The sequence below is a fragment of the Carassius auratus genome, chromosome 45, assembly GCF_003368295.1.
Source record: "Carassius auratus strain Wakin chromosome 45, ASM336829v1, whole genome shotgun sequence".
NCBI classification, from domain to species: Eukaryota; Metazoa; Chordata; class Actinopteri; order Cypriniformes; family Cyprinidae; genus Carassius; species Carassius auratus.
In genome coordinates this window covers 10394888-10409083 of record NC_039287.1, presented here as the reverse complement: position 1 = coordinate 10409083, position 14196 = coordinate 10394888, and the positions used below count along the sequence as shown (strand labels likewise).

The window sequence follows — 14196 nt, the reverse complement described above, 5'->3', positions numbered from 1 at the left end:
CGACGGAAAAAACGGTTGGCGCGACCGGGTGCATGGTCTAAACGGATTGTCCCTATTCTCGTAATGAGTGTTTTTTGGGCGTAACATGCAATAAACCAATCAGAGTCTCATCTTCCATACCCTTTAAGAGTCAGTTGCGCTCGTGCCATGACCGATTTGTTATTTGCATGGCGGAATTTGACAAGCGCAAAGACAGAACGCATCTCCGAGATGAAACGGAGCTGCTCGTGTGCTAGCAAATATATTCTAATTCTGAAACGTGCGATGACTATCCATTATGACCTGTAGGAATTTATTTATTTAGCCTACAAAAAAAATCATATGCATTGCAATCCTTTAATTTTTAATATTTAGCATGTTTGTGTGCTGCTGTGCGTTCCTGTGCTTAATAAGCAGCGTGTACGCTCTTTAAATAACAAAGAAAAAACATTGCGCCAGACTTTAGACCGGGTTTGAGTTGGTCTATGGCGCAGTCTATTTTCAGCTCATTAAAATAGCAATACACCAGCAATGCTCCTGAACACACCTCTTTTTTTAGACCGGCACGCCCATGGGCACAAAAATTAGTGCAAATGTATTTGCTAATCAAACGACTTGGCGCTGGATGGGAAAATGCGAACGGCGCCGGACTGAAACTAACAAAAATACACTTGCGCTGCGCCTTGCGTCACATTGCACTGGGTGTTTTATAGGGCCCTATATCTCTTGGAGGAAATAGAAATGATTTTTAATTGCCCTGTTCTGCTGTAAGAACTTTCAACAGATACTTGCGTTCATTTCTGTGTCATTGTGTGTGTGTGTTGGCAGTATCTTCCTCCTGTAGACAGTCGCTCTGTGTCTGGGTTTGTGGGACTGAAAAACGGAGGTGCAACCTGCTACATGAATGCAGTGTTCCAGCAGCTCTACATGCAGCCTGGTTTGCCTGAGGTAGATGTTGCTCTCTTATCACTAGTGTAAGGTGAGCACACTCTCTCACCACTAGGTGACGTCCTAACCTAGAAGTAGTAGGAGTGAACTGGATAGAGGAAGGATCATGTGACACTGAAGACTGGCATTTTAGAAAACACTTATTTTAAATTGTGCTAATATTTCACAATATTACAGTTTTTAATATACTTTTCATTGAAAAAAGGCAGTCTTGGTGAGTATAAGAGACTTTCAAAAACAATCTTACTGGCCCAAAAACATTTGACTGGTATTAATTTCTACAATACTAATATTTTAGCTCAATTATTATTATTTTTTTGTCTGTGTGTAACAAGTTTTTTTTTTTTTTTTTTTTTTGAGATTGTTGGTTGTTTGTCTATAATAAGTTAACATTATCAACCTTGTGTATGTTATAGGCTGTCTTGTCAATTGAAGATGACATTGAAAACCCAGAGGAGAGTGTGTTCTGTCAGGTGCAGTCTCTGTTCGGTCACCTGATGGAGAGCAAACTACAGTACTACATACCTGAGAACTTCTGGAAGGTGACGTTTATTATATATGTAGTTCATTAGACACTCCACAGCATTTGAGGAAAAAGATACCAATTTGAGATGCTTACGTGAAAGCCATGCATATTTAGTATGCACTGTATTGTTATAGTGCTTTTGTTGTTTTTATTTCAAGTAATGACAATGTACTTAATTGCTCTCATCATTTGGTTGATCTTGATGCAGATATTTAAGATGTGGAATAAGGAATTATATGTACGAGAACAGCAGGACGCCTATGAGTTCTTCACCAGTCTGGTGGATCAGCTTGATGAACATCTAAAGGTACAGCTCACCTGATGTCCCCTGCAAACTCAAATGCTCGTACACAGTCTGAAGTGGGTTTGTAATTCTCCTAATATCTTCCTTATAGAAAATTGGTCGTGAGCAGATCTTCAAAAACACATTCCAGGGCATTTTCTCTGATCAGAAGATATGTAAAGACTGTCCACACAGGTAAGCCTTCAAGGAACATATCACATATCGCTCCAAACCCAGTTTCCCAAGAAGACTTCTTAATAACATTGACTTGGGTGTGGTTTTTAGGTATGAGCGCGAGGAGACGTTCATGGCTCTGAACTTGGGGGTGACATCCTGTCAGAGTCTGGAGATCTCTCTCGATCAGTTCGTCAGAGGAGAGGTCCTGGATGGCAGCAATGCTTATTACTGCGAGAAATGTAAAGAGAAGGTATGTTTTCTCATTCATAAAGACCTGCAGGGAAATACAGGTGTACTCTGTGCTCACACGTTCTGTGTTGCAGCGGACCACTGTGAAGCGGACCTGTATAAAGTCTCTGCCCAGCGTGCTGGTCATCCACCTCATGCGATTCGGCTTTGACTGGGAAAGCGGCCGGTCCATCAAATACGATGAGCAGATCCGAGTAAGACCATACACAGCAGCAGCTCTGCTTCAGTTCACATGTTATGTAGTGTTGGCCTGCAACTAAAACTTAACAAAAAACTTAACAAAAACAATTTCCTTATAGATTTGGGGTTGGTAAGATTTTTTTTTATGTTTTTTGAAAGAAGACTATTATTTAATAATTTAGTAATATTGTGAAATATTGCAATTTATAATAACTCTTTTCTTTTTATTGTGATAGCGTTTCTGCATTTATACTAAATGTATTTAGACTACTGTCATTCAGTTACTGAATAAACCATATAGTTATATTTTAACCATGCTGTATGTGTGGATTTAACTGTGATTATAATAATGTAAATCTGTTCTACTAAGGAAGACAAATTATTAATTTGTATAAAACTAAAAAGGTTATTTAGGTTAAAAATGAGGTTGTGACAACTTGTACAGGCTTTACTGTTTTTGAGAATGAACATAAATTTACATCTGCATCCTAACTCCTGCTACTACTACTGTCAGCTCAAGCTACTGTCAAATTTGCATTTCTAAGTGACTGAAATATTGTTGATATTGGAGCCTGCACTGTAAACCGTGCTGAAGATGCTCAACATCAAAGTCAGGCAACACAAACCTGTTTCTTGATTTGATCCAACATCACTCGTTAGAACATGCAGAAACTATAGAATACATTATTCTATTAAGATAATTATTAATTAAAGAGACGTTTAAAACCCCAGTTGATGGTCTGGTTTATACTGAGCAGCAAACATCTGCCTTGAAAACTTTTTGACATTTATCATGATAATTACAGACATTGACTGATCTAAAAAATTGTATTGTGATCATTTTTTTGGGCCATATCGCCCAGGCCCTTTCTACTACTATCTATCCGTCTGTCTGTCTGTCAATCAATCAATCAATCAGGCTTACTGCAGTAGTCAGTGTTACTGGTAGTACACCAAATACATTACTTGCTGAATGCAGCACTGCTCCCACTATCAGTGTGCTTTATATATATATATATAAATAAAAACCATTTAGTTCAGTTGGACAAAAGCATCTGCTCTGCTCCATACAGTGCACAATGCAGAGTCACAGCAGCAGTCAGATTTGCACCTCATTAAAACCTTGCTGTCCCTCTTCGGCAGTGAGAAAGAGCCTGACCCCAGATATTTGAATATCAGTATATAAAGGATTTGCATCTCTTTCAATAATTGTGTTCATTTTTAGTTCCCCTGGGTGCTGAACATGGAGCCGTACACAGTGTCAGGAATGGCCCGTCAAGATTCAAGTGCAGATCATGGAGAGAACGGGAGAGGGGGCGAGGCTGGATCCGGGGGATCACCTCGGAAAAAGGTCACCATCTCGGAGAACTACGAACTGGTGGGAGTGGTGGTCCACAGCGGACAGGCCCATGCAGGACACTATTACTCATTCATCAAAGACCGCCGGTGAGATTACAAGAGAGAGTGTCTATTAAGAGTTTTTTGGGGTTTTCTGGGTGGATGTTCGGTGTTTACTTGCTGGCCCAAGTTAAAGGAGAAAGTTTGATGACTTGGTTTGAGAGTTGGATGAAGATGGTAATACACCTCTTCTTATTAGGCCTTTAAATTTACACCAAGATTTTCCAAGCTGGGATTTGAGAGGTGATAAATATCTAGTTCAGTTATGAAGCTCTAGGCTGATAGATCCCCTTTACATGCAATCTGCTAGCAATGACATAATTTACTCCATGGCATAAGTTGATTGGACTCGTCTGTTTCACAGAAAGCTGCCCTTGGTGTTTTTCTGAAACCCTCCACCTCCCCAGCTCCACCTGTCCATGTTTGCTCTTTAGCAGTCGTAGCATGTGTAGCAGATCTAATTCACCAAACACTAACATTTTCATATCCATTAACATGCTAATACTATTTAGTTTGAAATCATTTTAAAATAAAAACATTAAAAAAAAAAAAAATAAATAAAAACTTTTAATTTGTTTTATTTGTTTTCCTCCATCTCATGTGACTGTTAACCTACATCAGAGGACTGTAAACATGTTAAAATGTTGTTCAATTATTGACATGCTAACTTCTTTGGGGGTACATCAAGCAAATATTTTAGGTTTTATTAAAGGGGTTTGGCTTAAGTTTAGCAATCACTGATCTACAGAAACGATAATGAGTTTAATGCTCGAGTTTATTTCTAGGGAACAAATTCCCAAAGTATAAAAAGTAGTAAGTGATTAAAGCATGCATAGTATTGTTGCATGAAGCTTGTGTTAAAAAATCTCATAGGTCTTGTTTTTGAACAATACATAAATGAAGTTCTGCGTTATCTGATTCCATAATACACCATCTATATATAGGGCATACTTCTGCAACTGTAATATCTGAAACATGTTTCTGGGAGGTCTTTTGCCTCTCTGTGTGTATGTATGTGTATTTATGGGTCTCTGGGGGGCCATGCTTCTGTTTTTGGCAAGAGTGTTTTTATGAGAGCCTTAAACTGTCCCAGATGCTTGGCAGTGTGATGGAGCTTTAAACTGGCAATATTTTTGAGGGAATGTAGGAATGTTTGGGTGACCAAGGAGAATTGAGCAATGTTTTTAATGTGCGTTTTTTCAATGCTTTATTCTCTTTCAGGGGTAGTTCACGAGGACGCTGGTATAAGTTTAACGACAATGTTGTTGAAGAGTTTGACATGAACGATGAGACTCTGGAGTACGAGTGTTTCGGAGGAGAGTACAGACCCAAAGTTTATGACCAGTGTAAGCTATTAATATTTTTTTTAATCAATGTAAATGAATGATGTCAAAAATACTGGTACTTCAGCACCAAGTCGATAAAATAAACTTCAATCTTTCAACATGAACACAAAATGAGGCCTAAAAATCTGTTTATTTTTATAAATATAAAGATATATATATATATAAGTTGGGTTATATCAATGTTTTCTATATATATATATATATATATATATATATATATATATATATATATATAAAACATTGATATAACCCAACTTAGATGATATTGTCATCGTCATTATCACTCATGGTGTTCATATTATTATATTAACATTATGCCACTGTGTTCCCATGCTGTAGCTAACCCCTACCCGGATGTGCGGCGGCGCTACTGGAACGCCTACATGCTGTTCTACCAGCGCATCAGTGACCAGAACTCCCCCGTCCTGCCCAAAAAGAGTCGAGTCAGCATTGTGAGGCAGGAGGCAGAGGATCTCTCACTGTGAGTTAGTGTTTTACTTCCTCCATGAACGTTGGAACATGGACTCTCTCATTAATGTTCATAATCCTTGACCTCAGGTCAGCCCCATCCTCGCCAGAGATCTCACCCCAATCCTCCCCACGGCCCCCCCGAGCCAACAATGACCGCCTCACCCTGCTCACACGCTTGGTCAAGAAAGGAGAGAAGAAGGGTCTGTTTGTGGAAAAGATGCCTGCTAGGATCTATCAGGTAGAGATTGTAAAGTCTTTTCATGCATTGCAATTCCAATGTGACTAAATATTCCGGGTTGAGTGGATGTTAAGGGTCTGTCAACATCATTCTATACTATAACTATAATTATGTTATTCAAATACTGTTTCAGGCATGTTGTTGTTTTCTCGAAACGTTTGCAAAAATTGACTTTTGGATCTGTATAGATGGTGAGAGATGAAAATCTGAAGTTCATGAAGAACCGAGACGTTTACAACAGTGATTATTTCAACTTCACACTGTCTCTAGCGTCTGTCAACGCGGTAAGCTCTGAGCATTCAGCCTCTTTTATAAGCTTTTATATTTCCCGCACACAAATATGAGCTTTATACTGTTTTTTCAGACGAAGTTAAAGCATCTGTCGTATCAGGCCATGGCCAAAACCAGCCTGCAGCTGGCCGTCCAGTTCCTCTTCCACACTTATCTGCGCACTAAAAAGAAACTCAGGTTGGGATGATGCTTTAGTTTATAGTACTTTAAACTCAAGACCTGTTTATACAGGGTTATTATTGGTAAACTATTACAAAAGACAAGAACTAGTGGTCAAAAAAAAAATATATATTACATTTAATAGAAATAAAACAAAATATATTAATTGTATATATACATGACTTAATTTTTTCAATGTGGGATCCTGATCTTCTCTCTCAGGGTGGACACAGAGGAGTGGATCGCTATCATGGAGGTTTTGTTGTCCAAGAGCAGTGAGGCGTGTCAGTGGATGGTCCAGTACCTGGTGGCACCTGAAGGACGGGAGATCATCAAGTGAGCAACATTATAACTCTCTACACACACACTGGCATATCCCCACTGGCTAGCAAAAAGTAAAACAAACCAGATTGTTCTGATTGATCTAGAAAAACTACATTTGAATTTTCTACTTAAATATTATCAAAATGTAAATTATATTTGAATTCAAAAGGCATGATTTCAGGTGGGGGGGGGGGGGGCTTTTGACTTCTCTCCTGAGGCCACAAAACATTACGCACGTTTCTTAAAAGCGCAATAAAACAACATGACTATCTTTGAAAAAAAGTTCTTAATGTTTATAAACCATATATTATTAATAATGTTGCTTAAACAATTAGAAAAAAAAACAGCACCATGCATATATGTATAGTTTTAATCCAAAAACCGAAATCCGGTCACAAAGATAAGGCTACTTTCTTCATTTAAAAACATGAGATAAAGTGGGATTAGGAAAAACCGCCATATTTTTTTTTTAAAGTTGAACTTGCATTGATTTCACATGGCTTTCTAAACTTGCTCTCTTGTGCGAGACGCGAGTGCAACGCTGATAGATGCGCTAGAAAATGCGCTCCGTGTGAACGGCTTGGTTTCAGTTTTAACATAAACATCATCCCCACACTAATGCTCTCGTTTTCCGCAATACATTGTATGAACATAGCAGCGGCGCATCTAGTGAGTTCAACTGGATAGGCTAACAAAATAATTAAAATGCAAAGACACTTAACATCGTCGCTGCATTTCGTGTGCCACTGATAAGGCTGCCTGAAAAATTTGAATGCAGAAATGTGGATTTTTTTTTTTTTTTTTTTTTGACGAATATTCGAAATTCATATTTTCTTTCTTCTATATATCTATATGTAGATATAAAAAAAAATACAATAGAATAGATAAAGAGACATAATACCAATGACCAATACTACTACTAATATAAATTGCACTGAATTCTGACAGGAAGCTGTGCTAGTGTATATTAATCACACTGTTGGTTTTCACTTGATTTGATTAGCTGAAAACGTGTAAGTGTGTGGTCATAATCATATAACTGAAAATCAATAGCATATTTGTGGGGTACGGCCACAGCTGCATTCTGTCAACTAAAAATGTCGGCCAGTCAGGGGATGTTAATGTTTAAAGCATTTAAGCGTGATCTGGAGATCCCTGCCACGTCAAAAGGTGCTCCGGATTAGGAGTTAAGGGGGTGTAGTGCCCTGCTGCATGATTGGCTGCTTCGTATCGGATGTTAGGCCTGCCCCAATTATCACGCAACACCTCAGCAGAAGCCAGGGAATGTTCCCGAACGTTTTATGATTGAGCTCTGACACACTTCCAACAACAACAAAAAAAGCAAACGTTTCCCTTATCAATGGAGACCTGGAATTTCACAAAAAAATTTCGCCCTGGAGGGAACAATAGATCTGGCTCTACAGGGAAAGTTTCCATCGACCTCCCAACCAGCTCAGATATGCCAGCGTCTCTTACCACATGTTCATGCAAAAAGTGGAAAACTGGTTCAGAATCAGCTGAATTAACATTGTTAATGAGTGAACCTCATGAAGGACGTGTTGTTCTCTTTCTGTAGGATCTGTCTGTTGGAATGCAGTGTGCGGGAGGTCCGTGTCGTGGTGGCCACCATCCTAGAGAAGACCCTGGAGAGCGCTTTGTACTTCCAGGACGCTGGGTTGGACTGTCTTTTGGACATGCTGCTCTCTCTATTGGATAAGGACGTCCCAGATAACTGCAAGAACTGCTCTCAGTACTTCAGCCTCTTCAGTAACTTTGCCCAGAGGGTGAGAACGATGATGTCACTCTTATTCTCACTCTAGCTATTCTTTTCCATAAAGAAAAGCTGCAATAAAAAAGCACCATGAAAGTGGCCCATACTGACAACTGATATCCTGTCTTCTAAAGCCACTCTTAGGAGCTGAAGAAACAAATGCGAGTTATTCACTGATGATGTGTTTTAGGGCGGTGGGCCATGTCAGCTGCTGCTGAAACATTCTGCTTATCGTCGGATGCTTGTCTTCCTCCTGGGACCCAACCGGCAAAACAACCAGGTATTTCTGACACCTTCTGTTAACACCTGACAAAGTGTTATCTGGCTTGAGAATATTGAGGTTTACTGCTTGCTTAAAGAGACGGTAACTCCCAAAAATGAAAATGTTGTGATCGTTTGCTCCCCCTCATGGCATTCCAAACCTGTATGAGCTTCTTTTGTTCTGCGGAACACAAAAGAAGATATTTTGAAGATTGCTGCTAACCAAATCTTTGAAAGTCTTCTTTTTTGTTAAACAGAACAAAACTAAGTCAGACAGGTTTGTAATGACATGAGAGTGCGCACATAATAACAGAGCTTAAATATTTGGGTGTACTGTCCCTTTAAGTGTTAATCTCTGTCTTTCAGCACCGGCGCTGGAGTTCAGCTCAGGCTCGAGAGTTCCTGCATCTACACAACACTCTGGCCCTGATCGTGCTGCACACAGACCTCGTCTCTCAGAGGACGGAGTGTAAGAACACACCCTTTCTGGACACACACCAGAGTTATTAATGAAAACTATTAGAAGGGTGGATAAAATGGGGAAAAATATAATCAAAAAATCGAAGTGGTAGTCTCTCTCTCTCTCTCTCTCTCTCTCTCTCTCTCTCTCTCTCTCTCTCACGCTCTCTGAGAATGGCCATATTTGAGAGAAAAAAGAAAAGTTTCAGTTTGGCCTTTTTGAATTATTTGGGGGCACTTATCAGTATGCAGTTTTCCCTATTGCTCACATGCCAGTGATTATTTTGTTGGTTCGAATCGGATGCCGAGTCCTAGTTTTGATGTTTATGGTTCTCTATGTGAGTGTTGAGGTAACACTGGTGTGTTAATGCACTTCTCATGTGTGTTCAGCTCAAGGAGTGTTCAAGCTCGCTTCATCAGGACTGGTGGCTCCATCTTCACCCCTCATCCCTCTACATTCAGACGTCAACACGTCGCTCTTCAAAACAGAAGGACAGGTGTATCTCATGGAGGTAATGCTGTCTCTTATTCTCTATCTCCTGTCCGTCTGTATTGCACAAGACTGACTGAGACGTGTCTTTCAGGTGATGTTTGCCATGCGTGAGCTGTCCGGCCCATTGTCGTTTCTCATAGAGATGATCACATATTGCTCGTTCTGTAACGAACCTTTCTCACTGGGAGTCCTACACTTACTCAAGGTCGGTACTCTGACTAGTTTAAACCTTTTAAATGATAATCAATAAATAATTTATAGGTGCAATTTATATTTATAATTAATCATTTATTATTTTAGAATTTTATAAAAATATATTGGTGTATGTACATTGTGTAATGTGAAGAAAAACCATATACAGATATACAAACCTGAAGAAATCTCTGCAGGGAAATAGATCATTATAGCCTACAATAATCTTTCTTATGACATGTTCCTGTGACTTGTAGAACCATCTGGAAACGGCTCCTCCTCACGAACTGAAGAACGTCTTTCAGATGCTCCTAGAGATCCTGGTGAGTGATGGCCGTGTGCTGTCTTCAAAACAGTTTTTGGGTAGGATGGAAAGATGTGATTTTCTGATTTTCTCCTCTCAGATGGTAGAGGACCCACTGCAGTCTCAGAGGCTCAAATATGCATTTGAATCTGATAAGGGCCTTCTGGGTAAGAACGATGTCATATGGCTCTATCAGTGTGAGTAGGTGTAAGATTAAATTAATTTGTACTATTATGTGATTCTCGTTCTTTCAAAGCTTTGATGCATCAGAGCAACAATGTGGACAGCAGTCGCTGCTATCAGTGTGTGAAGTTCCTGGTCACGCTGGCTCAGAAGTGAGTGTAGAACACGGGGATCCAATTAGGGATACACAATATGAATATTGACATAATTGAATGTAATTGTATATAATACAATTGTGTGTTATGTATATATGATATAAAGGTGGCATTTTGGTTATTGGACAGTATTGGATGGATGGATGGATGGATAGATAGATGTACAGTAGAAAAGATTACTATTTAGCAAATTACTATTTGAATTTCTAAGTCACTTTGGATAAAAGCATCTGCTAAATGTAATGAATATGAATAAATAACATCTAATATTGCCTGCTTCCATTATTTGCATAATAATTATTGCTGATACTATTATGGTCGCTGATAAATGATGCATTCTAACATGATTTAATGAACTGTCAGTGTTTCTGGCAGCATTGTTTAAAGCCTTTGTGTTTCTGTTAGATGTTCTCCAGCTAAGGATTATTTTAAAGAGCTCTCAGGACATTGGAGTTGGGCAGTGCAGTGGCTTCAGAAGAAGGCAAAAGACTACAGAAACACACACACAATCCATTACTTATTCTGTTGTGAAAGAGCATTCATTATTGAATCCCTCTTCTGTCCTCTTTCAGATGTCTGAGCACTACTGGACGCCTCAGAGTAACGTATCGAACGAGACGTCCACAGCTAAAACCTTCCAGCGCACCATCTCTGCACAGGTACGGCACTCACACTTTTTTTATATTATGCATAACCAGAATAAACTCATTATGGATTTGTCAAACTTGAAATTTTAACTTGATGGTTTAAAGCTGAAATTTTTTTCTTCTGAAAGCATTGTTTAGATGTCCTGTAAAATTCATTCAGGTTCAGTGAACGCTTGTTTTTTGTGTTTAGGACACTCTAGCTTATGCCACCGCTTTACTGAATGAAAAGGAGCAGTCTGGCAGCAGTAATGGTTCAGATGGCAGCCCAGCCAATGAGAACTCAGACAGAAGCCTCAGACAGGTAGAGCTCTTTCTGTCATTAATTCAGCAGTTCGTTATCAGTTATAAAGCAGTGTCAACAGCGATTTGATAAAATACACCAGGGTTTAATAAATACCGTGTTTTTCGGACTATAAGTCGCACCTGAGTATAAGTCACATCAGTCCAAAAATACGTCATGAGGAAAAAAACATACATAAGTTGCACTGGACTATAAGTCGCATTTATTTAGAACCAAGAACCAAGAGAAAATATTACAGTCTACAGCTGCGAGAGGGCGCTACAGGACTACAGGAGCGTTGAGCAGTAGGGCTGTGAATCTTTGGCAAGGCAGCGATTTGATTCGATTACGATTCATAGGTTTTTGATTCGATTCAAGAAAGATTTTTGCAAATTTAGAACAATTCAATTCGATTTGATTCACAATTAAATATGATTCGATTCGATTATAACGATTCGATTCTGCATTCTTTAAGTGCATTCACAGGACTATTTAAATGCTTCTACTAAATTCTTTAAATTCTTAGTCAGGGGGCAAATAACAGTAGCATTTATGGTTAGAGAACCATAGGTAAAAAAAAAAATTGTCCATTGTTAAATGCTAGTTTAATGATGCGACATGGCATACGTAAAAATTTATGTAAGCCAAGTTTTTAAAAAAGAGCTTAGAGTATTATGTATAAGCTAACATTTTGTCACACCACGGGCGTAGCCATAATTTCAGAAGTGAAAGAAATGTCAAATACAATCATTTCATGTATGTAGCCTATATAATAATAATAATTATTATTATTATTATATATATTTTTTTTTTTACAAGGAATTTATCTTCTTTTTTAATTACTTTTAATTAGCTGTAATGAATCAAATACACTGCTGGACAATAATCAATCATTTGTAATCAATATTTTTTTCCTAATGGCAATTTTATGGCTACATTTAATTAGCAATTATTTACATTTTCTGTACAGAATAAGTTAGAAAATATACTTTATAGTTTCTGTACTGCATCATTCTTAAATTATTTGTGTTTTTTTTTTGTTTTTGTTTCATCAGTTCATTCTGCTTTTATTCAGTTTAGCTGTAGATATAGCCTGGCACGTCTATAAGAGCGAGATCGCTTCTCTTTCAGTGTGAAAACGTCTTCATCTCTATTTAACTTTTCCTCTCCATCAGCGAATTATTCTGAGAGAAAACGCTCCAGATGTCTGTTTGCTAATGAAACAAACGCTACTTTCATGCATATTATCAGATAAATCTTGCGGTCTTATTTCAAGGTCGTTGTTAATGATGTGGTTCATTTTAAAAGTTTCCTTCGTATATTCGGTTCATCCGCATTGTTTAAAAAACATTTATCATTCAATGGAACTGTGCGTATGATTTAGACACTTACATTTCTGCTCCTTCCATGCAATAAATACAGCTGTCGACGGCTCCGGTAACTCCGTCGGTAAGATGCAGAGAGCCATTGACAAACTACAGGAAAGTAAAACAAATTCACGTTAGCATTATTTGCCACGAGTCCTATAGATCACACGTCAGCTGCGTCAGAGACGAACAGAGCGTGAGCGCGATCCTGTGACAGTCTCAGGCGGTAAACAGTGGAGCGCGTGAAAGACCGATAAGAGGCACGATTCACGAACACTCTTCAAGGTCTCCATTAATTCGTGCGTGTAGTAATTTAATGTGTATACATTTTGAAAGCATTTTGAATCGATTACTGTCCAAGATCGGCGATTTCAAAAATCATGTTTCACGATTGATGCATATGAATCAACAGGGTTTGTAATCGATGCATCGAGAAAACGAATTAATCGTTACAACCCTACTGAGCAGCATAGAGCGCCCTCTCGCGGCTGGAGACGGTAATGTTTTCTCTTGGTTCATATCTCTCGGTTCATGTCAAATTAATTTTAATAAATAATTCTCACCTGACTTGCCAAACTATGAAAAAAGTGCAACTTATAGTCCGGAAAATACGGTAATTTCATTTACTATTTTAACCATTTCTCCCTCTCTTTTTCTAAGGGATCCGAATCCCCAATGATGTTGGGTGATTCTCGAAGTGATCTAGAAGATGTGGATCCATAACGCTTCTCATTATTTTTGCGCATCAAAACAACACATTAAAGTTACCCTCCGACGGAAAAATGTGTCTCTAAACAGACAATCAGAAATCTGCAGTTGAACTTCTAGGGATTGGAAATGGAGCGACCAGAAGCAGCCAAAGGGCCCGTCGGAGCGCTCGCTCTTCAGGCATCCTCGCACGAGAAGTAAACAGTGGCGAATATCTTTTGTTTTTTTTTGTTTTTTGGTGGTTAAAGCCTGGCTGGATGAAATACGAGTTCAGGTCATGCAAGTGATTTAGATGTTTCGTCTGACTTGAGTCCTTTCAGACGAGCGAGACTTAATAAAAACGGAGGCGTTCGTTTCCTTGACGTTTTTACGCCGAACTACTATGGTGCCAGACGGTGTTTTAAAAGAAGTCATCATATATTTGCCAATGTAATTAAGTAGATAATGTTCATGAGAAATGTAAAGATGTGTTCCATATGTGTAATTTCAAATGTAAAATAATATTTTTAAGAATTCTTTACTGGTTCCTTTTTTTGGTTCTGTTTGAGAGGTGCCTCAAATGTATTCAGAAAAAAAAGAGGGACCTGCCAAGTATCTGAGAGTCAAATAATCACACCGGTTTTTCCCTTTTCTTTCCTGCTGGTATTTTTTAAATGCACTTTATATTTGAATTCAATTTGAGACAAATTCATCACGTGAAGACAATTGGACGGATGTCCTTCGCTGATCTCTGTCCATCAGTTTTCTCGGATTGGTATCGCGTGCAGCAAAAGACACAAGCTGTTTACACCAGTGCTAGACAGAAAT

General features: G+C 38.6%; 2 protein-coding genes across 2 annotated transcripts in view; one reads left to right on the top strand and one right to left on the bottom strand.

Moving 5' to 3' along the window:
• The window catches only part of LOC113063236 (ubiquitin carboxyl-terminal hydrolase 24-like), a 57114-nt gene extending 43209 nt beyond the window's left edge, over positions 1 to 13905 (top strand). Inside the window, exons 43-67 of the mRNA XM_026233482.1 lie at positions 808 to 927; positions 1344 to 1469; positions 1662 to 1760; positions 1849 to 1931; positions 2022 to 2163; positions 2237 to 2356; positions 3568 to 3788; positions 4962 to 5086; positions 5426 to 5567; positions 5645 to 5795; positions 5984 to 6079; positions 6160 to 6263; positions 6468 to 6581; positions 8146 to 8353; positions 8531 to 8620; positions 8968 to 9070; positions 9451 to 9572; positions 9645 to 9758; positions 10003 to 10068; positions 10150 to 10216; positions 10306 to 10384; positions 10793 to 10868; positions 10960 to 11046; positions 11225 to 11335; positions 13342 to 13905. Coding sequence (XP_026089267.1) covers positions 808 to 927; positions 1344 to 1469; positions 1662 to 1760; positions 1849 to 1931; positions 2022 to 2163; positions 2237 to 2356; positions 3568 to 3788; positions 4962 to 5086; positions 5426 to 5567; positions 5645 to 5795; positions 5984 to 6079; positions 6160 to 6263; positions 6468 to 6581; positions 8146 to 8353; positions 8531 to 8620; positions 8968 to 9070; positions 9451 to 9572; positions 9645 to 9758; positions 10003 to 10068; positions 10150 to 10216; positions 10306 to 10384; positions 10793 to 10868; positions 10960 to 11046; positions 11225 to 11335; positions 13342 to 13404 — 2829 coding nt within the window. The 3' untranslated portion in view covers positions 13405 to 13905. The remainder of the gene's footprint in view (positions 1 to 807; positions 928 to 1343; positions 1470 to 1661; positions 1761 to 1848; positions 1932 to 2021; positions 2164 to 2236; positions 2357 to 3567; positions 3789 to 4961; positions 5087 to 5425; positions 5568 to 5644; positions 5796 to 5983; positions 6080 to 6159; positions 6264 to 6467; positions 6582 to 8145; positions 8354 to 8530; positions 8621 to 8967; positions 9071 to 9450; positions 9573 to 9644; positions 9759 to 10002; positions 10069 to 10149; positions 10217 to 10305; positions 10385 to 10792; positions 10869 to 10959; positions 11047 to 11224; positions 11336 to 13341) is intronic.
• LOC113063237 (serine/threonine-protein kinase MRCK beta-like) overlaps positions 1 to 14196 on the bottom strand; it is a 492601-nt gene that overhangs the window by 331064 nt on the left and 147341 nt on the right. The gene's annotated exons all lie outside the window — the stretch shown is intronic.